Below are 25,293 nucleotides of genomic sequence, written 5' to 3'. Positions count from 1 at the left end.
GCGAGAGTAGTTACCCGTTACCTATCAAATGCTGTGAGTGTCTTTTGGCAAAGACTTTAAAATCACTGGCGAACCCCTAGCAGTTCGCGTACCCCAGTTTGAGAAAGCCATACATACTTTGTTATAGTAAAGAGACAAAACACAAACAGCAAATTCTTATTCTTTAAGCCTAGATATACATCACAATGTATAGTGTGCAACTGTGCACGCTTCCGCTTTCCCGTATTATTTGTAGTAAGTGACAGTCGGATCGGAGTAAATCTTCGTGCCCTTTCGTATTTATATTGGTAGGGCTCTTAGTTAACTTTCGCCTCGCTATATAAAACCAAAATAAAACCTATTAGACCCAGAAGTGAGTTTTCTATTCAGTAGCCTAGGAGCAAGGTCGATAATTTAACTTATCTTATTTGTCTTACTGGCCCTTAAAAAGGCAATTAGGTACCTATCTAGGGTGATATTGAAATTGACGCATTCCTTGAAGCTAAAACGGAACTTCAAACTTCAACATTTATTCAGCAAATGGGCCACAAGGGACTTTTACACTTCAACATGGAATTTACAAAAAATACAAAAAAACACATCAACAATTATAAAATCCATCTAACTGCAAATATCTATTCAAACTAAAGTATTACAATTACTTAGAGATGTTTAGCCCTTACAGTTTCGTCATGTCCGTCTGTTTGCGTGTATGTCACAGGCCTCACAGCCATATAACTTGGAAACTACAAGTTCACTTTGTGAGCCGCTACTTAGTTTAGAAGTTATTTTAGTTTTATTTTTATTTTCAGACCTGAGAACATTTATATTACTTTCCTAAAAGTTTAGTACTATAGTATCTCAAACGCTATCTACGTAATGTCTAGGTACTAGTATTGCTAAACAGCACTATCTAGAGACCTTAACGTCCTTGACCATGCGTAAGTACATTGAATTAAAATATTTTTATAGTTAGGGACACTAAAGGATAATTATCATCGAGTTGTTGTGTACGAGTAAATAATGCTTTAATACTTCAAAAAATTAAATTCTTTCACTTCAAATTAGCTCTTCACCGCTGCCTTGATATCATTGATATCGGCATACCGATTTGGTAAAAGGTGAAAGCCTAAGGGGCTTCAAAAATCTGTATTCTACAACACTAGTCGACCAAACCAACCAAAAAAAAAACCTGATCGCAGCTAGATTTAGATTCATTTATTTCTCAATAAGTATTACATGTTATTATTACAAACGAATATAAACATCTAAAAATATACAGATTAATCTAATAAATAATATGTGCCATAATCGTTTACAATTTCGAGTTAATAAAACATATTTGAGCTATGAGTGCACTAACTACATACTAACATTATCAAGTAAAGTTACCCAATGTGCAACATATGTTAACCAAGTGCACAAGTATTTCCAGTTGCGACCATCGTGTCCGAGCAGGAGCCTGAATATTAAGAAGTTAAATATTGAAATGCTAGGAAATGATCCGCCCGCGGGCGGGGCGGACGCAACAACTTACAATACTTGCCGTGCGCATTGTTTCCGACGAACCACTATAAGTTTGATGACCGATGACGCTTAGATGTTACGTATGTCGAGGTCTAGTCATACCTACCAGAAACGAGCTCGAGGCAATATTAATATGATTCGTGAGTCGTAAGGATCGGTGCTCGTCGCGCTCATGTTTTCGCGGCCACAGTGCCAGTCGCCGCTCGCCGCGTCTTCGTGCTCATCCTGCAGTCGCCTACCAGTGTATTTATAAACCCGCGCGTTACCGCCACTGATAAACCTATGTTTACTACAAACCGCATAGCTTTGATTACTATTCCTGTTGTGCAGCTAATTGGATACGGATTGCGGACCCCGGAGAATCTCACTTGCGACTGTGACACAATTATTGACTTACGTCATTGCCCTTGAATAATTTTTGTAAGTAGGCGTATTAATTAATCATATTATTAATTTTAAAGTTAGGAAGTGTCTAGGATATACGTTATTTTATTACATTTATTTAATTTTCCAGTTATAACTAGTTCTGTAACATTTATTCTTACTATATTTGTATTACCTACTAATACATACTATAATGACAATAATCATGCGTAATGTCGTACCTACCTGAGATCATCACTGTCCATATTTGTTCTTGTCCTTGTTATGATGTTGTCTTGTTATAGCTTTATTTTATTCGTTTCTTTTATAATAACTGTAGGTTTCAACAAAAAAAAACTAATTAGCATAACTCATTTGTATCAAAATCTTTAAAAATACAATTGCCTAGTTTTTAAATAGGTCTTTTAGAAAACGAATAAATAATATTCTAAACAGATTGTCTTGTATAAAAATTCATAATTAAGCATTCAGATACAGATTATGTTGTCTATTGAATGTACATAATGCTGTATAGCAAATTTACTCACATATTAGAATGGGAAAATTGTTTAAGTGGCATTGGTAGTTGCTCGCATCAATCTAATAATTGCGAATTAGCGTTAGAGGGGAATAGTGGGTCCCTAAATGAATTGGTTGGTTGTGATTGCAGAGGGCGACGGGTCCGGCGAGCCAGGCTCGGGGCATCGCGGCTCGCTGCGCGGCGCCAACAAGCTCGCGCGGCGCGCGCGCTCCTTCAAGGACGACCTGCTCGAGCGCATCTCTAACATGCGCTCGCCGGCGCAGCAGCACCATCCGCCGCATCTGTCTTCAGCCATCCGGTACGTGAACAATACTACTTATTGTTATCGCAATACCTACCGTCCAACTGTCTCCGCCTATCCAGTATGATGTCTGCTCTACCTTTATTGAGAACGGCGAATGTTCCCCATATTTTTCTCGTTTTATTCCCTAATATTTATCAGATCTATTCATTAATAAAGAGGGTATGATATAATACGAACATGAGGGTATGATGTTGCTATAGGTAACTATCGTACCGTGAGATCGCTCACGTAGCTAACTCAACATTAATTCCTGTGTCTTGTATGAAATCTTATCATTACAATGCAATTATTGTTTTATCTATCACCTCTCAGATTAGACTAGAGTTAGTCTGAAAAGAAATAAATTAATGCGCCATGCGCAAAATAACACTAAAGGGTGACTCACGCTAGACCGGGCCGGGGCCGGGCCGGAGCTTCCGGAGCTTCGTTTTCTATGGAAAGCATCACGTGATCACTGATCAGCCGTCATAGAAAATTATTTGTCGGATGCCTCGGCCCGGGCACGGCCCGGTTTAGCGTGAGTCATCCTTAACTCACACGCAGTCGTTTATTGAGTAAGTATAAAAGTAAAACAATTAAATCCAGTTAATAATTAATTTAATTCAAACATTTACGTCACACTAAGTAGTCGAGGTAGCAAAAAACTTTCGCAACATCCGTCCTCTCCGCACCACTCGGGACGGCATACTGCAACACGACAAATTTCTACTTCTCACTGATTTATTTGTCATTAAATTAAAACAAGACCAAGGGGACAATTTTTGAATTCCGAGCGCTCGATTTCGTCACTCGAAAATCTGTGAAGAACGGCGAAATGAAATACGAGCGACAGAAATTGGGAATCGAGTGGGATTGTCCACTCGTTTTCAATTCTATTAGTAGAATTTAAATGGCTAGTAGTGGAGATAGTATTGAAGGGAGCCACACGAAATCGAGCGCTCGAAATTCAAAAATCGGCTCCCAACATGTCAATATGACCGTCAACAGCGTTTACCTCATCTTGAGCATGACTCATTAGGACGTATTAACGTATATTTTAACCATATCAAGCTCGATCGACTCGGGTCAGTATTGCGTTTGATTTGGTGGGGTTAGGACGCTTTAGTTTATATTGTTTTGATTAAAACTACGGAAAACTAACATCTAAAAGAAGTTGTGGTGGTATTCGGAGTAAAGCTAGTACTATGCAGTTAATTTCGCATCTCTAGCAAATGATAAAAGATAGGCTTTGCTCTACTAATAAGTGCGGGCGTTTGGAAAATGAGCACTGATGGAAGAGGATAAGGTCTACATTCATATGACAACAGGCCCGCGACGGATATCCTTAAGTAGTTCTCCGGCGAGTTGACGTCAGGTATGAAAGGGGTGGGTTTTCTTAACTTGTATTATATCAGTAGTTTTCTTAAGTCTAGTCTGCGAGACGCACGCGAGGTAGCAGTACCTCTCGAGTTGCAGATTAGAGTGATTTTATTAATACATTTGGAAGTACATTGAATGTGTTAATTTATAACAAGTTCTTTGATATAACTTTTACAACTTACACTACGACATTAAGAAAAAAACCGGACAAACGGGACCCTAATAAGCACGATATTAATATGATAAATTTTCTTATTTTAAATTAGAAAATAAATATCAAATTAACATTAATAGCTGTTCACTAAGGAAACCACACGATAAAATCAAAAGCTTAAAACAGGAAAATTGTTACTTGTGACTAAATACTATAGTAATACCTCGCGATTGTTTATCCTTATTCCAATTTTACGTACCGGTATTTGTACCGTACCTAACTTCTTCAGGACCACAGCGCAGAATCATTATTTAATGAGTTGTAGACACGGGGATGATATCTACAAACAATATTATTTCTTATCTGAATTGATAATTTACGTACATAACTTCGCTATCTTATGCTGATAACTTCATAAGAAAGTGTCCTTCATTTTAACAGTTTTATCTCGACCGCCGTAGAGTACAATAGCGAGGCGCGTGGGCGTTATGATAATGTAGTTTGATGTAAACGGTTTAAAAATTATATGTGTAACAGCTGGTAATCTTGTGCGGAATTGCGTAAAGTAGCATTACACATTGTCGCTCGGGTCGCTATCGCGTCGCGTCGATAGTGTAGAGTAGACAAAACGACAGTGAGTTGAGTGAGTCACAAGTGCAACTCTCGTTACCACTCATTAGCAACGTCGTCCGCTGAAATCTCATTACTTTTGTGAACCTTCTATAAAGTGATTATGTTTTAATGCACTCGCGCGGAGATCATTACTAAAATGTTTTTTATTTGTTATTTAGTGGTCGGTCACGGTTTTTTTTTGCAATAATCGTTTGCCGGACCTAGTTTCGGTGTAAACATTTCAACATTGTGGCAAGTGTGATCGAGTGAACCGTTTTGTAACAGATCAGAATCAAGATCAGAATTTGACAATGTCTCAGTCCGTGCGCTCGCCGGTCGGTGGTTGGTTCAACAAACGCACAAACAAGTTTCATCGGAGGCTCGTTAACAATGACAAACGGTATATTTCTCATTAACATATACATTATATTTATTTGTTGATGTCACGTTATTGTTTTGTTACAACTGGTGTGTGCAGTGTGTGTGATATGAATTGAAGTCCCTATCGAAACACTTAGTTTTATGGTTCTGTAGTTAACAAGGAACCCTTATCTATGTCTGTCCGTCTTTCCGTTTGCGTTTTAGCGCAGACTCTTGGTACTTACTAGAAAGCTGGAATGTACACATAATCATGCCAATAAAAATTAAATTAAAAAAAAAACAGAAAAACCGACTTCAAAAAGTGTAAAATAAAATATTATCCCTTTCATATGCGCTAGCAACCGATATATTTGAAGTTGATCATAATCATGCCAATAAAAATTAAATTCAAAAAAAAACAGAAAAACCAACTTCAAAAAGTGTAAAATAAAATATTATCCCTTTCATATGCGCTAGCAACCGATATATTTGAAGTTGACACTTTTAACATTTGGCTTGGCACAGGCCAAATGTTAAAAGTGTCAACACAATCTCGAACCGAGTGCCAACCCTGGTTCGGTTCGATAAGAAAGAAAACATTAGTTATTGGGGGTATTATTGACCAATATTGTAACTATTTGGTTTGGCACCGACTTCAAACATATAAGTTGTTAGCGCATATGAAAGGGATAATATTTTATTTTACACTTTTTGAAGTCGGTTTTTCTTTATTTTAAAGGTTATTCTATTTTTCCATTTTTAGTTTTAAGTTTTTGTTATAAGTGACGCAGCAGTTTGCAGGACTCGTTCCCGTCTGGTCGGACATACATGTCACTAAAAAGTTTCGCGCTACAGGTACGTTTCAAGATTCAAAGTCCATATCTAGACTATCACGATTTGAGGAATTCTATCAATTCCATAATCAGAACTGGGCCTTGTTAAAATGTTTCTTAGAACCTTACTTGCTTAGCAAACTTAACGAAGACGATAAATCGCGAAATGTGAAATACAAGTCGTGGAAGTGTTCCGTTCGTCAGTAGTTCCACTTCCCCAAATGTCACTTTTCGAATGCAAATGCTTGATTTGTTGATGAAAACACAAAAATCACGTACCTATAAGATTTGAGGAGTTCCCTTCATTCCTCATGGATCCATCATGGGTTTTGGCAAAAATTCGACCATTTGGGGATTATATGTTTTCAACCAAAAAAAAAAAACCAAATCGGTTCAGAAATGAGTTCTGAGGTAACATAACGTATGCGGAGTGAAATCTAGAAAAAAATTTGAACATGTACTATTTCCCTATGGCCGAAAGCGATGATAGTAGAACACTTTGTGGAAGCGGGGGTTAGAGGTGTAAGGTATGTTTATAATATTTTTACATACTACCGCTAGAAAGATAACGATCAAAAAAAAGATAACGTCATAACTCCACTCCTTTTATTTTTATTTTTTGGTGCTTCGAGTCAAATTGATTTATATGGACTAAAGATCAATCGTGCCGATTTTCATAGCTGTAACACCACTTGCAGCATTTTACTAAATTTCGGGCTGAACCGCCAGGACTATTTAGGAATTCTTCTAAGACTTTAAAACGAAATGTAAATTTATGATTTCATAAAACATTTATAGTGAAGTAAAAGTGCCCAATCTGTCTCAAGTCCCAAGGCCCGGTGGCCGAGGCTTCCTGTTTAAACTTATTTGCACATAGATATGCACTTGGATTGGACATTTGTTTTATTTTAACAAGCGTTTTCGGAGTAGGTATAAGGCAAATGGGGACTTGCACATTAGAATGTGTAATCAGTCTAATTTGTCCCGTACCGCGGTGCAAACAAACTGACGTTTTCGTAATACATTCCACGCTGTGTCATTACTTAAGTATTTTTAATTTACGTTAATAGTATTTTGTTACTATTGCCTTGCAATATTCAATCAATATCTATGTAGGTAGGTATGCAATTTTTAATGGTTAAGGGGCCTATTCAGTTAAATTAATTCTAGCAATTTTTATTGGATATTAGCGATTGAAAACATTGTTTACTAAGTATAAAAAAATACATTATGACCATGTTGATTCTAACAATCCTTTTGTAGAATTGAGGAGCACAGAGGAACCATACATCCCTAAGCTCAGAGATTCTCATGTGTTTAGTTCAGATATGAGCTATTATGATTTCCCGGAGGAAATCAATGTTCTTTAAATTGTTTGCAATATCGGCGTTCCTACGTTATTGAATGTTGTTGTTCCAGGTCGCACTCGCCGCTTAGTCCCAAGATACGCAACATGGCGTCCAAGGCATCTACGGCTGAGGAAGGGGAGTTAACACCGGCCAAGGAACTGGAGGGGCTAGTCAAAGAAGTGCGTTATTATCTACTCGTTTGACCTATTATACTAAAAATACACGCGGTGAAATCATATACGTAATAAGAAAATACCTATTCGGAAAATAAATGTTCAGGAATGATACTATTCCAATATCATAATATTATTTTAATACAGTTGCTCAAAAAGTGCTACTTTACGTAGCTGTTTAGCGTGCGGAAAGTTGGTTTTCGCGAACTAGTGCTTTTTACTTTTCCAATTTATTCTTGTTCCAATTCATGACTACTTATTGATGACTGTTAATATTAGTTTCCTTTAAACGTCGTAATCAACATAAAAACCTACTGTTAAGGTAAGAATACGACAAATATACATATTTCATATTTTATTACTTACCTCTTCATCATTATAACACGTCAATATTTTTTTTATATTGAATATTGAAAAACCGTTCTTAATAAGTTGTCTGAATGGAACGAAACGCCTGTCAAAGAAGAGGCGTTTTTTCTTTCTGCTTTAAGTTTCCAAAAGCAACATTCTATATTGTTTTTATAAATGTACGATACACAAATAATCGTAATTAACGATATTTAGGGGTAATAATAGTACAACGTTTTATATTTACAATTGCTATCTCTTATAGAACATGCATTTAAGAAAAAAACTTTCATTGAAGTGGGTTCAATAATAATAACGCCCAGCTAAATAAACACCTCTTCATAAAGTCAATGTCAATGATGTCGCAGAATTAATAATATAAGTTTCGAATTCCTTACTTGTTGTTTTTCTTATTTTTTCGCAACTGTATTAAAAAACGTTGTTCGATACACGTGCGGATATGTCATTCTTCACTCGTCCCGAGTCTTGCCACTCTCCTGCGGCTCGTGGCAAGATATCTCGGTACTCGTGAGGTAATGGCATACTTTCCGCACTAGCATCGAAATGTACTATTGTACAATATTTAGGTATTCCAAACTCATAAATTGTAATTTTGAAAACAATATATTAGGCGTACAAACTATCATAACAATTTTACGTTTATTACGTTTGTTTTTTAGGGTTCCGTACCCAAAGGGTAAAAACGGGACCCTATTACTAAGACTCCGCTGTCCGTCTGTCTGTTTGTCTGTCACCATGAACCGTGATAGCTAGACAGTTTAAATTTTCACAGATGATGTATTTCTGTTGCCGCTATAACAACAAATACTAGAAACATAATAATATAAATATTTAAATGGGGCTCCCATACAACAAACGTGATTTTTTTGCTGTTTTTTTCCGTAATGGTACGGAACCCTTCGTGCGCGAGTCCGACTCGCACTTGGCCGGTTTTTTTATTATTCGGTTAACAATGTCTTGTGATTTCTGATCACGTCGCCGATGTCATCTTGTATAAACACAGGCCAGAAAAAGCTGTCAAAAGGGTAACTCCTTAATTGCTTATGAAATTTAAAGGAATTCTTTACACTTATTTATGAATTTAGTCATTAAGATGTTTATAACTGGATAAAACTTTTTAGGCAATCCTCCTGTTGGCTGTCAAAAGTGCTATTGGTGCAATAAAATAATACTAATTTCAAAATCACACTTGTGTCCCGTTCGGTTTTCCAGTCAAATCATATAATGTATGAATATCGCCCTCCACAGGTAACCTTCGGTTTGAAACATTTTTCCGATGTCATTACCAAGAGAAAGCTGGAAATGCTCCCCGACAACGGCACTATTGTTTTCGAATCTATCGCTAATATTCATAAAGGTAAGGTTTATAACCCTCAAAATTAAAATTCCTTACGATGTTAATGTTCGAATTAGACCTTGTTTTGGTGATTCTTAAAGCTGGTTTCCTAGGACAGTGGCCGGGCCGTCTCCATACAAAATACTACTCATCAATATTTAGCCGTATTCCTTTGTATGATGGAGACGGCCCGGCCGCTATATGACGGCACAGCTTTCTAGGAAAACAGTAGAGTTTAAGCCAATCGATTTCTCTGAATCGTCCAAGTATGTATCATTCATGCCGAGTGGGGTATCATTTTATAGGGGATTGTAAATTATAAGTATATGGATTTCTTTAAGATTTATACCTACTATAACTATTTAGGTAATGTTGATTAGCAACTATTCTCACTTAATTTTTCGGATGTTTTGTCGTCGACGCTAATTATTTAGAATAGGTGAAGGGGTGTCGTAAATAAGAATGAATATAAGTTTACGTGATTCATTTCTGAAATATTTGAAGACACGTTAACCAAATGGATCATCTGTTTCAGCAATAAAGCCATACAGCGGTCGGTCGCCGTCGTTGCTGAGCGCCGTCAAGCGCCTCTGCAACGCGCTAGCGACGCTGATCCGTCTGTGCGACGAGATTACGGCTGTAAGTCTGCGCGCGGACGCGGGCAACGAGGAGATGGACGCGTCGGCGCTGTCGGCCGAGCACGTGTCCACGGTGGTGAAGGGCGTGACGGCGGCCGTGGAGGAGGTGGCCGCGCTAGCGCAACAGCACATGGCGCGCCCGGCGCTGTCTCCGCGCCCCGCGCTCGTCTCACCGCGCGCTTCTACGCAACGGAACTCTTTGCCCGGTATGTATGCTTCTGCCAAGGGTACTAATAGGGATGATGACACATGTTGAATTTTATAACAAAATCTAGTAACATAGATAGCAAATGAGCAATTTATCACAATTCTACATTATTGTGATAGATTGATTAAAATAATATATGGAAATAATACAAAAAGGACTTGAAAGTCAAAAATTAAGTAATTTTTCAACTTCCAAAAAGGAAAAAAGTAACGGTACCATTCGGTTCCTTACATTCTATCCAAAAAAATATTGTACTGCAACTATATACATAAACGCAATATTTCACCGTCAAAAATGCAATTTTCTTATTTTTATTCAAAATGGGCTCTCAGTGAACTTGACGTCACGTTCCCTTATTGTTTTGTTAGAAGCGTTTCGCGAGTGAAGTACGACTGTCGGACTTTGACTATAATTTCTGACTTTTGCATTGCTTTAATGCAATGGGTCCCATATATAAATTTGATCCTAAAAATAAACCTGATCGATTGATACCATTAATAAAATTTGGCATCTAGCCTATTGGACGAGCTGGCTTTGGAACAGATCAGTATACACCGTGCGTGGTGAAAAGAGCGCGACAGCGGCTGCGGAGGAGATAGCGACGCTGGCGCTGCAACACTAGATCGCCGCGGTTCGCTTTAGTTTTCGCACGCACATCCTTCTGCATAACTCCTTGGCGCTGATAGCGATATCATAGCGAGGGCGTGCCACTAGACGGTGTAAGTTAGCGGCATTGGCAAATTTTGCCCGTGTGAGTGGGGTTTAGCATTTCTAGCGTTTATTTTCACTATATTCAGACAGCTGACTAATTGATGGTTGTAACGTTTCAGACATTCCGTTAACGCCGAAGGAGCGGTCGCTGCTGACGAGCGACTCGGGCCCGGAGTCGGCGGTGGTGCGCGCGTCGCATTCGTCCGAGTCTGTGCTCGACGCGCCCGACTCGCCGCCGCCGAAGCCGGCTCGCCCCAACAGGTTCGCCATCCACCTAAGAGGAACGGGAACTGCCGCTTCTCCATACAAACGTAGTCCCCATTTTCCTCTATGGATATTAACATTATGTTTTTTTTTTACATAATTTGATGTATATTAACCACAGCTATGCCCCTACGTTTGACTATTTTCGATTTTTTGATTATTGTAAAAATTAGGAGCGAAAAACTAATTTCATACAATTTTTTAAATGCTCCTAACTCTTATAATAATTAAAAATTCGAAATAAAAAACAATCGTAGGGGCATAGCTGTGGTTGATATGCAACAACAAATTGTGTCAAAATATTTTCCGTAATGTTAATATCCAGAGAAGAAAATGAGGACTACGTTTATATGAAAAGGCGATTTTGCGCGGGTCCTCCACTTTCGTCCTAATACTTCATTCTCGCGCTCGTAAGTTACATTGTTTTAGTTTTAAAATGTGACATAAGCATACACATATAAATCATAGTATAAAAAACGAGACGATTTTGAACCCATTTCTCAAACATTCTAAATCTCATGAGAACATTAACGCATTCACTGTCAGCGGGAGCTACGCGCCACGCATGTAGCCGATACTATTATTATTTGCTATGTAGCAAAAAGCGCCTACGAACACAGAACCCACCTAAAGATCGCTCCAGGGAATGTATGCATATATGTATGTATGTATATTCAATGCCGAAAACCCGACTATCAGGTATTTTTATAGTTGCGATCCTGGTATTAATCTTTATATGACCAAAGAGGATATAATAGGATAGAGCGGTACTGTCATAGTAAATTTTGTAGCCACAATAAATTCACTGCCATCTGTCGACACACGATTAAAACTAAAAATAAAAATATCAAAAAATGCATTTATATATACATGATTTTTTTAATTCGCAATAATTGTATTGATTATTTTTATATTATTTTGACCCATGTTCTTTCACTGATTGCGTAAAATTTGTTAAATAACAAACGAAACCGTCAACGCCATCTATACGAGAGTAGGCCAAAGGTAGTGGCGCCATCTGATCGAAAATCAAATTTTCTTGATTTTCGAGGCACGTTTTTTCCTTAGACTGTATCCATCTATTACGGAGTTATATCTATCTTTGATATGACTAAATTTTTGTGGCCTGGCGCGGATGTCTTGTGTGGCTGGGTGGCAATGAATGTGTTAAAATAATACGAAATAAAATACAATTTTATGGTCGCAACAATTTAGTACCTTTAGTGAATCGTTGTAAGCAAAATATTACAAATAGATGTAAAATTAATCTTATTCGATTACTTAACATGGATATATTGACACTTTTCTCCGTACCTAACATGTAAAGTCCTGTCATACCGCAAATAGCTCTTAGTACTTGAGCAGGGTCATTAACCATTGAGTTTACGACGCCTTAAGCCAACTGATTAAATTAGTAGAAAGCCTGACTGACGAGTCTCGCGCTAACATTCGCGTATTGCTAAACAACTCTCTCGGATGCGTAAACTTAGGGCCGCCGTTTACTGCTTGCGGGCTATTTTAGACACTATGAAAGTAAGGCCGCTTCCCCACTTGGCGGCGCGGTATCGGTGCAGTACGCAGTATTTCTTTCTAATTGGCGCGCCCGCGACTCCGCCCCAATCAAGAAGAAATACTGCGTACTGCACCGATACCGCGCCGCCGAGTGGGGAAGCTAAGGCTATAAATCTTGGCTAATACCATAGATAAACTTATACTAGAGCGGTACTGTCATAGTAAATTTTGTAACCCCAGTAAATTCACTGCCATCTGTCGACAAACTTTAAAACTAAAAATGAAGATTTATAAAAATACGATAGAATGTATTTAAATATAGATAAATGATTTTTTTATTAGCATTAATTATTTTTATGATTTTGACCCATGTTCTTTCACTGATATGCATTAAAATTGTTAAATAACAAACGAAACCGTCAAGGCCATCTATTCGACTGTAGGCCAAAACTAGTAGCGCCCTCTGAACGAGAATCAAATTTTCTTGATTTTCGAGGCACGTTTTTTCCTTAGACTGTATCCATCTATTACGGAGTTATATATATCTTTGCTAATACGAGGCTGATGAGGGTGGATCAAATAGTACCCGTGTTTGATGACAGATGGCGTTGCTTAGGCAAGTTGGCATTACCGTCGCGTAGTATTTTGCCTTTATTAAATAAATAAAAACAATTATCTGTGGTTTAGTTTTTTTTGGCGTCAAATTATGCGTGTTTTGTTTTTCGTACAAAATGGAGAAAGAGAAATATCGTTCCGTAATTCACTTCTTATTTTTGGATGGAAAAACATGCGAACAAATAAAAGCTAAGTTGGATGTTGTCTAAAGAGGTTTTTCGCCGTCTATATGACCACCGTGCGATATTGGTTTAATGAATTTAAACGAGGTCGTACATCTGTTTTTGATGAGGACCGCCCAGGACGCCCGGCAGACGTGGTTACCGAAGAGGTCACAGAAAAAGTCAAAATTTTGGCTAAGTGATTTGTACTCGTTACATTTATTTTGGAGCTAAGATACACTAATGCTCTTTCTATATTATATACTCAACATAATTTGAAAAATACTTACACATATTTTACTGGAATTTGGACCATAGTTGTAAGTTGTGGACTAAAGTTACCTGATTTTAAGGTACTTTATTTCATAAAAAACTATAATATGTATGCCATTACGGAAATTTCATTGAATGTACCTTCAATCAGCAAAACTATTAGCTTGGCGTCCCTACATGTGCATACTTAATTGTATGCAGGGGTGCTATAGTTTTGCTGACTGTACAGGCACGCAGGTGTTAGTAATCTTGCCTCGAGTTCCATAAAAGTGAAAAATGCGAAAAAGTCAACTTTGCAGGAGAGCAAAACATCAAAACATCAAACATTTATTCAGCAAATAGGCCACAGGGGCACTTTTACATGTCAATTTTTACAAACAATAAAATTAACCCAAAATTACAAAAAACAATTACATAAATATAAATGTCAAATTACACAAGAAAAAAAACTAATAAAAACTATACAAATAACAGAAGTACTACAATTGTTTAGAGATGTAAAAGTCTCTAGGTGTCAGAGATAAAATGTATATAATAATAAAAAAGATCATCAAATTATCCAGAGATGTAGGGTCTCCGAGACTTGAATTGTTTTATAATTAATAAAAAGACAAAATATTAAATCAGACAAACAGACAAGAACCGAATGAAGTGCCTCACGTTAATGCCACTCAAAAGTAAAGTTACATAGGTAAAATGAAGGCCGTGTAAACTTAAACAGACCGGTCTCCACAAACAGCACCCGTTTACGAGTATGACGCGTATCTCAGCCATCGTCTCCCTCAACCTTCATTCGGGAAAGTGGCGACCCGATCAACGACGCCACCGTAAGCAAAGACTTTTAAGCGAGCATGACATGTTCAAGTTCCCGGGCTGTATTAATATATATGAAGTAAATTAATTCAGTGAGATAACAACATTTGTGCTTGTATGTTACATTAAAGACGGCATAGCGCCACATAATCACAACATAATTAATAAAATAAAACAAAATTAACACATTTGATTAGCAATATATCAGTAAAATACCTATAAATCCTCTATACAAATAAGTATTCTACACAATTTTGAATACCGCTAAGACTACAACTTGAGGAAGATCGCACTTTGTGTTTAGTCTAAGTATGGCTGAGGCTGGCTCGATTTATTGGCCTCGTTTGACGGTCGGTTAAATCGGTTCAGCGGTTTAAGCGTGAAGAGGTAACAGACAGAGACACACTTTCGTATTTATAATATTTGTATGGATTGGTCAACGAGGGGGTAAGTGAAATATTACACAATTTTTAATCATGGCTGAATGCCAGATGGGTCTGTGTCTTGGTCTGTCGATGCCTAACCTGTCAAATAATGACAATATGGCAGATGAATGTCAGAAATGTCACCGTATGAATTATTTTGCTTAAAATTTATTTTACAGTACAGATGGTGCTACTTTCTCGCACTAGTGCGTAAAAGAGCACTTTTCGTGCATATGTCGAAAGTTTAAAGGGCCATATGTACTGTAAAACGTTGTAATATACACGTGCGAATAGGTAATTCGCAACTCGTGTCGATTTAAAACACTCCCTGCGGTCGTGTTTTAATTTATCGCCACTCGTTTCGAATTTCCTCTTTTCCGCACTTGTATCGTAAATAACTGTTGCGTGTAACTCCGGTGGTAAGTTTATTCCAATATTTCATTTACCCCTTCGTTGCACAATGTACTATTTCGAGCATGTGTGATAAAAAAAGGGTTGCGCAGCTTGACACTGTAATTAAGCATGTGAGTATACATATGCTATAGGTATAGGACTACCCCAAGTCTCAAGTGGGTGAAAGCTCTTATTGACAGATTAATATGTTGCAGGAAAATGGAGTTGGCCCCACCTCTGCCGCCCAAGCGGCGCTCGGCCAATGAAAACTCCCTCATAGCACAATCCATTGACAGGTGAGTCGTTCATAAATTACTCAATACCATTCTATGACATAAAAATAAAAAAAAAATACTTTGTGCACTAGAGCATAAAAGTAGCATTTTGTGCAGCCTACATCTAGTACAAAGGAGAACTTTACGAGCATGAGAAGTGAAAAAACTGAAGTTTTGTTTGTTGGGCTGTCTGTCTGTCCGCTGTAGTTAATTGAACTCTAATTTACTTGCAGCGACATTTTTAAAGAGTGGAAAAATATGATCCAACTAATTAATTAAAACTCAAACTAGTGTTAGTGTTTTGGAAAACTTTCAAAGCTGTATAAGTAAATATATTTTTCCTTTTTTTTATCGTACGTCCCACCACATTATTACAATCTATAAATCGTTGATTTTTTCATTGTCATTGACATCTGTATATACAATTTATAGACTGTATAAATATATTAATTAAAACTATATTAATTTAGCTTAATATTCATTTAATGTCTTAGTTACAATTTGATTTACTTTAAAAGACCCTACACCTACTTAAGCTTTCTGGTTTATTGCTTGCCCATTGGTTGACTGGTACAGAATGTCTTAAAGGCATTAAGTCCGCCATTTGTACTACATATCATGTGTTGTGCAATAAAGATTAAATAAATAAATAAATATGTCACCTCGACGATATCTTCTCGATTCACCGTCCTAAACAAATGAGTCAAATGACAATACTTTGCGCGATCAGTATATATATATATATATATATATATATATATATATATACATACATATGTACATGATATATGTATTTGGTTTCAGACTGTCCCTGCAATCTCACAGCAGCGGCTCGCTGGACTCGATGCTCAACGTCTCCAACGAGGAGGACCGTCACGCGCACGAGTCCAACAGCCACGACCGCGTCTTCGTCACGCCGCCGTCTTCCGAAATAGTCGGTCAGTATGTTACTGCTTTACATCACATCTCTTATTAGATGGCGCATAGAACGCATAGTGTCTGCCAATCACCATATATTAACGCTCCCATACTAATTTTACATGACAAAGCTCGTTAATCGTAGTACTTTTTTTATTATTCTCTTTATTTATTTTCCATCTTAGGCTAGGTCATTTAAAATATAAATATAAAAGTATAAGTGCCGCCGGCAGCGGGGCAGGGCCCAGGGCCGCAAAGTGAGGACCGACGTACCTACTATACGCGCCGTAACCAAAAATTACCACTTGCATCTGACCCTTGATCCAACCACCCAGCGAGAATATCTCTAGGTGTTGGTCGAGACTTCGCTATGAGACCGTCCACTGAAACGATTCTCAAACGATCTTATTATAGGACATTATTACACAAATTGTCTAAGCCCCACAGTAAGCTCAAGAAGGCTTGTGTTGTGAGTACTCAGACAACGATATAATATATATAAAATATAAAACTTAAATACATAGAAGACACCCACGACTCGGGAACAAATATCCGTGCTCATCACACAAATAAATGCCCTTACCTGGATTTGAACCCAGAACCATCGGCTTCATAGGCAGGGTCACTACCCACTAGGCCAGAACGGTCGTGGAAACATCGTTCAGAGTACATGATTTGATCGTATGCTTTTGAGTTAACTGCGTAGTTAATGTACTTTTAATTTGCTTTTAATCTTAGCCTTGCGAAATTGTGAATGAATAGATTTATCTATGGATGAATTATCTTTTTTTTGTACTAATACATTTCAGTCAACTGCTGACGTTGAATGTCTGCTGCTGCTTTCTGGGTTAGTTCCCGATTCGCCGGATTCTTGTTTCATCGGATTCTCTTATACTCGGATTGTGACGTCCTAAAGTAAATCCGATGAAACAGGAATCCGGCGAAACAAGAATCCGGCGAATCGGGAACTAACCGCTTTCTGGAGTTGCACGTTATACATATACCCTTACGATAATATATATATACCCCTACTATGTAGTCAGTACCGGTATCGTGAACGGCCGCGGTTAGGCACGAATATTGAACCATGGATACAGGTCACATGCCCAACGATTTAAATTTACACACATTTTTACAACTACAACTTTCAATCACTTTTAGCCCATTCATGACCGGCTTTGTAAAACAACCTGATTCTGTTTTGTTACTTTGAAGTGGATGTAGAAAGCTATGCAGTTTTCTTAATGCGATCACAATATTTAAAATGGACCCTATTATAGGTGTAAAATCTTGGATACTCAAAATGTACGCATTAGCGTAACTATATGATTATACATCTCTTCTATTTGCTCGCTCGCCTTGCGAAAAGTTATGCTTGAGGCGAATTTCTTTACCTTGATCTGCGCTATGCGAATTTTTTTATATATTCGGCACTCCAATAACTGTTTATTATGATTATTTTACGGAGAAATATAATATGTTCATCTTGAATTCTTGTTCGATCGTTTTCCCAGTCTAAAATAAAACTATGTATACTGCAAGTTTTTGCCAAAAATTATTAGTAATACAAGTTTTAAAATTGTTATACTGCATTTATTAAATTTCAAGTCAATCCAAAGAATAAGGGCCAATTGATTTGGATGATGTAATGAATTGATCAGCTCGTTATATACTTGAGTACTCTAAAACTGAAAATGGCCACCAATTCTATTTGTATTTAAAGAGGAGTGGCTACATTTGATCTAAGACGTGTTGACAAGCTCCCGCACTGCTTTTGCTGTAAACTATTCATTTTGAATTATTAAATGAATGAGGAAATGAATTATCCAAAAGTTTTCATTACGTTGTAACATAAATTCTGTAAAAAAAATTGAATGTTCTCATTTCCGCTGTATTTTTATATGAGCACTTCTTGTGGGGTTGTGTTTTTACTATTTTTTTATTTTGCAATAGGTACTCCATATTCATGTAAGCCATTATCTTAAGGAATATTATTATACTTACTCGTAAGTGTAAGTTCCCAAAGTGAATCATGTATTTGCCTTTAGTCAGCGGTGGTGATTGCACTCATATTGTTGTCTGGCTTGCTCTGTCAAGTTATCACAATGTTTTAAGGTTCCGTATCCAAAGGGTAAAAACGGGACCCTATTACTAAGACTCCACTGTCCGTCTGTCCGAGTGTCTGTCACCAGGCTGTATCTCATGAACCGTGATAGCTAGACAGTTGAAATTTTCACAGATGATGTATTTCTGTTGCCGCTATAACAACAAATACTAAAAAGTACGGAACCCTCGGTGGGCGAGTCCGACTCGCACTTGTCCGTTTTTATGTTGCTATTATAAGAATAAATCTATTGCATATTTGGCGAATGTATGGTAAGATCAAACCTTTGGTACATATAATTTTTTAAATTCATCGCATTTACATGTTACTTATTAGCATATAAACTTATCAATTATTTAATGAACGCGATTTTTAAAGATTTAATAAAAAATATATATTCCCAAAATACAAAAAAATAGTGTAGTTCACGAGATAATATAAGGTTTTCAAATGGATAATTTAGGTAACGGAATTTCTTTCAAAAATATTTTATCTAAGCACTTCTGCAAATATTTCTAAATGTTCCTAGAGAAGAGCACTAAATCGGGTCACTTGACGCCTTAGAGTACCTGGGGGTTAAGCTCATTTCATAATCTCATCGAGAAACAAAACGCCCCTATCCGCCATTTTGGACATTTGTGCTTGTTAGAAAGAGACAACATTGAACAGCAATTTCTTAAGTTTTGAGAATAAATAAAGGGACTAAAGTGCGCAATTAAGTAAGAATTTCACACTAGTGTTACTAACAGGCTGACTGGCTAACAGATTGTATAAAGTGTTGTTACCCTTACAGGCATATGCAGCTGCCACAGCGGCAGCGAAATGCGATCCTCGCTCGAGTCGCAGGAATCTCACGCCAACAGTATTCACGTCCACTCGCACTCGCACTCGAACAACAACAACAATCGGTACGTCTACCAGTATGTATATTGTGCTTTGTTGTTTTTATCTAATTTAACGTATAATCCGTTGATAACCTAAACAACCTAGCAGGACTATTCACACGTATATTGTAACTGACATAGGAACTTGTTCAAGGTTTTATGGATTTATTTTTACCCTTTGACCACAGATTATATAAAAGTTCAATTCAACTCAAACTCAACTCAAAATATTCTTTACTCAAATGGGCCTAGCAACAAGCACTATTAAATTGTCAAGTTTTAAATATTACCTTAATCTAAATATCAGAGCAATTTATTGATGCAGTTATTATTATTCTTAAAAAACATTGAATTATTATAGATATGTCAAACTTAATAATAAGAATTTCACAAAAGGATCGTCAAACACCAAAATTGTATAAAAAATACTAGTCTAGAAACTGTCTAAAATAAAAATCAAAATGTCAATAATACGGATTACCTAATATAGGTATTCATTGAATTATCAATTTCATCATTATTAACATAATAATGAATAATTAATTATTTTCAATCACAATCTCACGGTGTTTCATCATTCATGTAGTCTTGTGTGCTATAATAGGCTTTAGAGATAAGTTTACGTTTTACATATTTTTTAAATTTATTAACAGATAATTCAGTGATGATATTTAGAAGTTTATTATAAAATCTTACACAATTACCCATGAATGGTTTTTTTTAATTTTATGGAGCCGAGTGAAGGGTACTGCAAGCTTATGCTTATTTCTGGGTATTAATCTTATGTATGTCACAGTTTTTCTTGAAACTGGCAATGTTTTATGTATATACAGAATATTCTCATAAATATATTGACAATGCACTGTCATTATGTCAATTTCCTTAAATTTATCTCTAAGTGAGTCTCTATGGTTCATTTTATATATTGCTCGAATAGCCCTCTTCTGCAGAACAAAATTGGTATTTATCTCTGAAGCACCACCCCACAGTAAAATACCATATGACATAACGCTATGGAAGTAACTAAAATATACTAATCGAGCTGTTTTCACATCAGTTAACTGACGGATTTTGCTCACTGCAAAAGCTGCAGAACTCAGTCTATTCGAAAGAGTATCAATATGGGGACCCCACTGGAGTTTAGAATCTAAAGTTATACCAAGAAAAACTGTACTATCAACCAATTCCAATTCCTCGTCCTTCACAATGACACTTGTTTGCACATGCCTTACGTTACTGCTAGTGACAAACTTAATACATTTAGTCTTTTTCTCATTTAACAATAAGTTATTAACATTGAACCAATTTACTACTTCTGAAATAGCATCGTTTACATCATTGTAAGCTTGTTGCTGTCGTTTGACTTTGAAAATAAGTGAGGTATCGTCTGCAAACAATACTATATCATAGTGGGTCTTTACAAGGTATGGCAGGTCATTAATGTAGATAAGGAACAGGAACGGCCCCATCTGTACAATGGGGAATGTTCTGACGAACTTTTTGATCTGGTGCCACCGTCACGTTTTTACCACCGCACCTCCCGCCAAAGAAACAAAGCTCATCCTCACTTTCTTGACACGTGGCAAACCAAAAACAAGCGGGCATCGCTCGTTTTTGCCCAGAACGTGCAAGTTGTGGAATGAGCTACCTTCTGAGGTGTTTCCCTTGCGGTATGACAATGACATTCTTCAAGAAGCAGGTATTTAGGGTTCCCAAAGGTGGGCAACGCATAAGTGGCTCCTCTGGTGTTGCTTATGTCCATGGGCGGCGATGACTGCTTCCCATCAGGCGGATCGTCTGCTCATTTGCTTCCTATTACATAAAAAAAAAAATTGATCCCTGTGGTACACCCATAGAGACCAATGACCCCGGTGATCGCTGTCCATTCACATCGACCCTTTGTATTCTACCGTGTAGGTAGGACTTAATTAAATTCAGTGTCGATCCTCTTACTCCATAAAAGTGCAGTTTCCTGATCAATGTTTCATGACAGACGCAATCGAAGGCCTTAGATAAATCACAGAAGATGCCCAAAGCATCCTGCGACCTCCCAGGCATCGAAGATCTGTTTAATTAGCTCAACACCAGCGTCGGTTGTTGAGCGACCCCGTGTAAAACCAAATTGTTTGTTATGCATTAAATTATTGATGTTAAAATGTTTCAATAACTGAGACAGTACTAATTTTTCAAAAATTTTACTGAATGTTGGTAACACTGATATCGGTCTAAAGTTAGTGGGGTCGGATGTGCTACCTGATTTAAATAAAGGAGTGACTTTACTATGTTTCATTAGATCAGGAAACTCACCGCAATCAACACAGTTATTAAATATAACTACCAAGTCAGGCGCTACAACTTCTATTAAGGATTTGACAGCATGGATAGATACTCCCCAGCCGCACTTATGTTGGAAGACAGGAAGGGTAGCGCCTGAATTAAATTTTGTTTCATTCTTTCCAAGCGTTCAGAGGTTACTGGTACAAAAGTTATTTGTTTTCAAGTTATTTCTCCTTACAGTCTCAAACACCACTAATTGGCCTAAGTGGTCTGATTCTAAATTGCTGATTACATTTTTAGTGGTAGGAAAAATGTCAGTGAAAATACTATCTATACAGGTGGCACTAGTGGCAGTCACTCTAGTAGGCTCCATAAATATGTGGTTGAGATTACATGATTTGTAAAGATTCAGTAACTTACTGTTGAATTTTCCAAAATATTTACATTAAAGTCGCCGCATATAAGTAATTTCTTACTAGAAGGTGATATTTTAAGTAGGACAGATTCCATTATGCTTTCAAATATTTCAAAATTACTTAAAGGCGGCCTATACACACTGACAACAATAAATTGCTCCAATTCTACTGCACTTAGTTCTATAGTCCGTTCAACAGACATGGATACAATGTCCTTACGTTCCTTAAATTTTAACTGACTATTTAATATATTTAACGACCCACCATGTATGGAACTAAGTCTGGTGAACGAACTTCCCACCTGGTGGTTATTAAATTGAGGCATTAATTCATTATTAGTTAACCAATGTTCAGTTATACATAAAATATCAATATTAAAGTCATTCAAAGAAAGTTCAATCTGTAAATCTTTTCCTCTAATACATTGAATGTTTTGATGCACCAGGTGGATATACTTTCCATTTTTGCTGTATTTTTCATTAGATTTATTTAAAACTAAATTGCCAGAGACAGATTCTTTTGTCTTAAGAGCTAATTTAAATTATTGGTTATGACTGGAACCAAAACCAAGTTAATACCGGACTGCTCAATAGAAGCAGGATTAACTGCCAAATTTTTGGCAGAAATGTCAAACAAATATGATAGCGATAAAGCTGTTTGTCTTTTATAATAATTTGAAAGGTATAACTTACCTTTAGTCCAAAAAACCATAGGCATATGGTTCGTTTTGATACCTACACAAAAATACAATGGAGTGACCTTCAACGCGCCGCTCCCCGCACCGCGCGCGCCGACACAACGCTAGGGTTGCCCACGCTTCTTTCAAATACTAAAGGGGCCCACTGACTATCAGTCCGCCGGACGATATCGGCCTGTCAGTTGTTCGGAACTGTCAAATTTTTGTTCTAACTGACTGGCCGATATCGTCCGGCGAACTGATAGTCAGTGGGCTCCTTTAGGTGTCTTAGGTAGATATCTAACTATAAATGTCGTAAAAACATTACCAAGAAAAATAGTACATTTCGCTGCTAGTGCGGAAAGTATGTCATTACTTCACGAGTACCGAGATATATAGATTTGGGACGAGTGTAGAATGACATTGCCGCACGTGTATCGAACGACGTTTTTTAATACAGATGCGAAAAAATAAGAAAAACAACAAGTAAAGAATAAAAACACTATCGAATGTTCCCTTTGGAAACTTAGCTTGCAGTAAGAAAAAACGCCTCTTCTCTTTGACAGGCTTTTCGGCAGCTATTTCTACCTCTACCTTCCATAGCTATTCCGTTCCATTCAGACAACTTAATAAGAACGGTTTTTCAATATTAAAAAATAAACGTGTTATAATGATTAAGAGGTAAGTAATAAAATATGAAAATGTATATTTTTCGTATTCTTACATTAACAGTAGGTTTTTATGTTGATTACGACGTTTAAAGAAAACTAATATTAACACTCATCAATAAGTAGTCATGAATTGGAACAAATATAAATTAAAAAAAAATTGGAAAGTAAAAAGCACTAGTTCGCGAATACCAACTTTCCGCACGCTAAACAGCTACGTAAAGTAGCACTTTTTGAGCAACTGTATTAAAAAAATCTTTCACTGCAGTTTCGTTTCTTTTTAAAAATAAAAGAATGTTTCCTTTAAGTAAAAAGAGCTAACTTAAGGTATTAAGGCACTTTCCCTCCAGGGCCCATATTTTTTTTTCCACCCTGTATATTTATACATGTGCCCGTTCGAAAATCCTCTGTTTTTTAGGGTTCCGTACCTCAAAAGGAAAAAACGGAGCCCTTATAGCATCACTCGTGCGTATGTCTGTCTGTCTGTCTGTCTATCTGTCCGTCTGTCACAAAATTTTGTATACATATGTAAGTTTATGACCCAAAGACGGACATGTAACGTAAACAAATAAATTTTTCTCAAAAATGGACGGCAAAGTCGACGTTGCCGGTTAAAAATTAGGTCGCGAAGTGCGTAGTTTATGGTCAGTCAAAAAATTAAAAAGTTAAAAACATTGCAGTCTCGATTTCGGGACTGCAATGTTGCATACAAATTCCATTATTTGTCGAGTTCCAAACTTTTTAAAAGTTGAAGTGGTCATATCAAATGAAGGCATAGGTCCATTAAACAGCCAAACAGACGATCAGTACTTATTATTATAATGTTGGTACTGCGACTATTTAGCTGTCTCAAATAGGTTGGCGTATTTTCGGCAGAAAAATACACTTCGTTTTTCAATTAAAAAAAATAAAAAGGCGGCAAATCAAATCTTCTGTGAAAATATATACGTAAGAACGTTGCTTCTGTAAAATATTTCTATTATATTTGTATTTATTGCGCCATTTTTGAGAAAAGCACTATATATGACTCGGCAGGAAGGCTACTTGCTGGCTTCGGATTCAATTAAACGAACTCCCAAGGTCGTCCGTTTAAAACGAATCCTTAGCCAGCAAGTAGCTACTTCCGAGCCTCGACAATAATGTACTATTAAACACGGGACAACTTTTGGGGGGTAAATGAGAAAATTAAAAAATAAAGTTTTTCAAACTATATCGTGTTACATACAGGGACCGGACAACCCTTTCCGCGATAAAACCCTTTCAATGGGCGTCCCTTAAACACGGCTAACACATTGAAAGACTTTCCCTTTTGATCTGCAAGCCCACCATACCCCTACCTTTGACTAACCCTTATCGAAAAGCTAACCAAAAATAAGGCTAGCCCTTAATAAGGGTTACCCTTATCTTTTTATAAACGTTGCCCTTTGCGTGAAAGAGACAGGATTAGTATATATCTACGCTAGTGTATGAAAAGGAAAGAAAATATGTGCCTAGTCAAAGAACGCCGCCGTTGCCGCCGACGATCGCTCGGATTCGAAGTAATGTGTGCTTTATGAACAAGGTAGACGACTTAAATTAGCACGCTTATATGCTAAAAGGGAAGCCCTTTATAAGGCTAACCCTTATTAGCAATATGCAAGGTATTGGTAAGCTGATGATAAGGGTTTTGTAAGGGTATTTGGGCTACCGATTACACAAATGTGTGTACACAAATATAAGAATAAAAAAAAAACAGACTACTAATCTATTAAATCTACTAAAAATCAAACTAAATTTCAATGATTTCATAGGATAGGTTTGCCT

The 25,293-nt window shown here is 37.0% G+C and overlaps 1 protein-coding gene across 7 annotated transcripts in view; it reads left to right on the top strand.

Moving 5' to 3' along the window:
- Nucleotides 1-25,293, top strand: part of LOC134753941 (guanine nucleotide-releasing factor 2) — a 90,759-nt gene that overhangs the window by 32,597 nt on the left and 32,869 nt on the right. For 5 of the 7 annotated variants that reach the window (XM_063689933.1, XM_063689932.1, XM_063689928.1 and 2 more), the window contains exons 2-9: nt 2,540-2,708; nt 7,452-7,560; nt 9,172-9,280; nt 9,795-10,103; nt 10,936-11,077; nt 15,488-15,568; nt 16,352-16,485; nt 19,363-19,477. In XM_063689933.1, coding sequence (XP_063546003.1) covers nt 2,540-2,708; nt 7,452-7,560; nt 9,172-9,280; nt 9,795-10,103; nt 10,936-11,077; nt 15,488-15,568; nt 16,352-16,485; nt 19,363-19,477 — 1,168 coding nt within the window. Of the gene's footprint in view, nt 1-1,636; nt 1,927-2,539; nt 2,709-4,990; nt 5,240-7,451; nt 7,561-9,171; nt 9,281-9,794; nt 10,104-10,935; nt 11,078-15,487; nt 15,569-16,351; nt 16,486-19,362; nt 19,478-25,293 lie in introns of those variants that run through there. The other 2 variants (XM_063689935.1, XM_063689934.1) reach the window with 2 other exon arrangements.

The sequence above is a fragment of the Cydia strobilella genome, chromosome Z (assembly GCF_947568885.1).
Source record: "Cydia strobilella chromosome Z, ilCydStro3.1, whole genome shotgun sequence".
NCBI classification, from domain to species: domain Eukaryota; kingdom Metazoa; phylum Arthropoda; class Insecta; order Lepidoptera; family Tortricidae; genus Cydia; species Cydia strobilella.
Note: the sequence above shows the minus strand (reverse complement) of the source record. Positions and strands in the feature narration are given on the sequence as shown.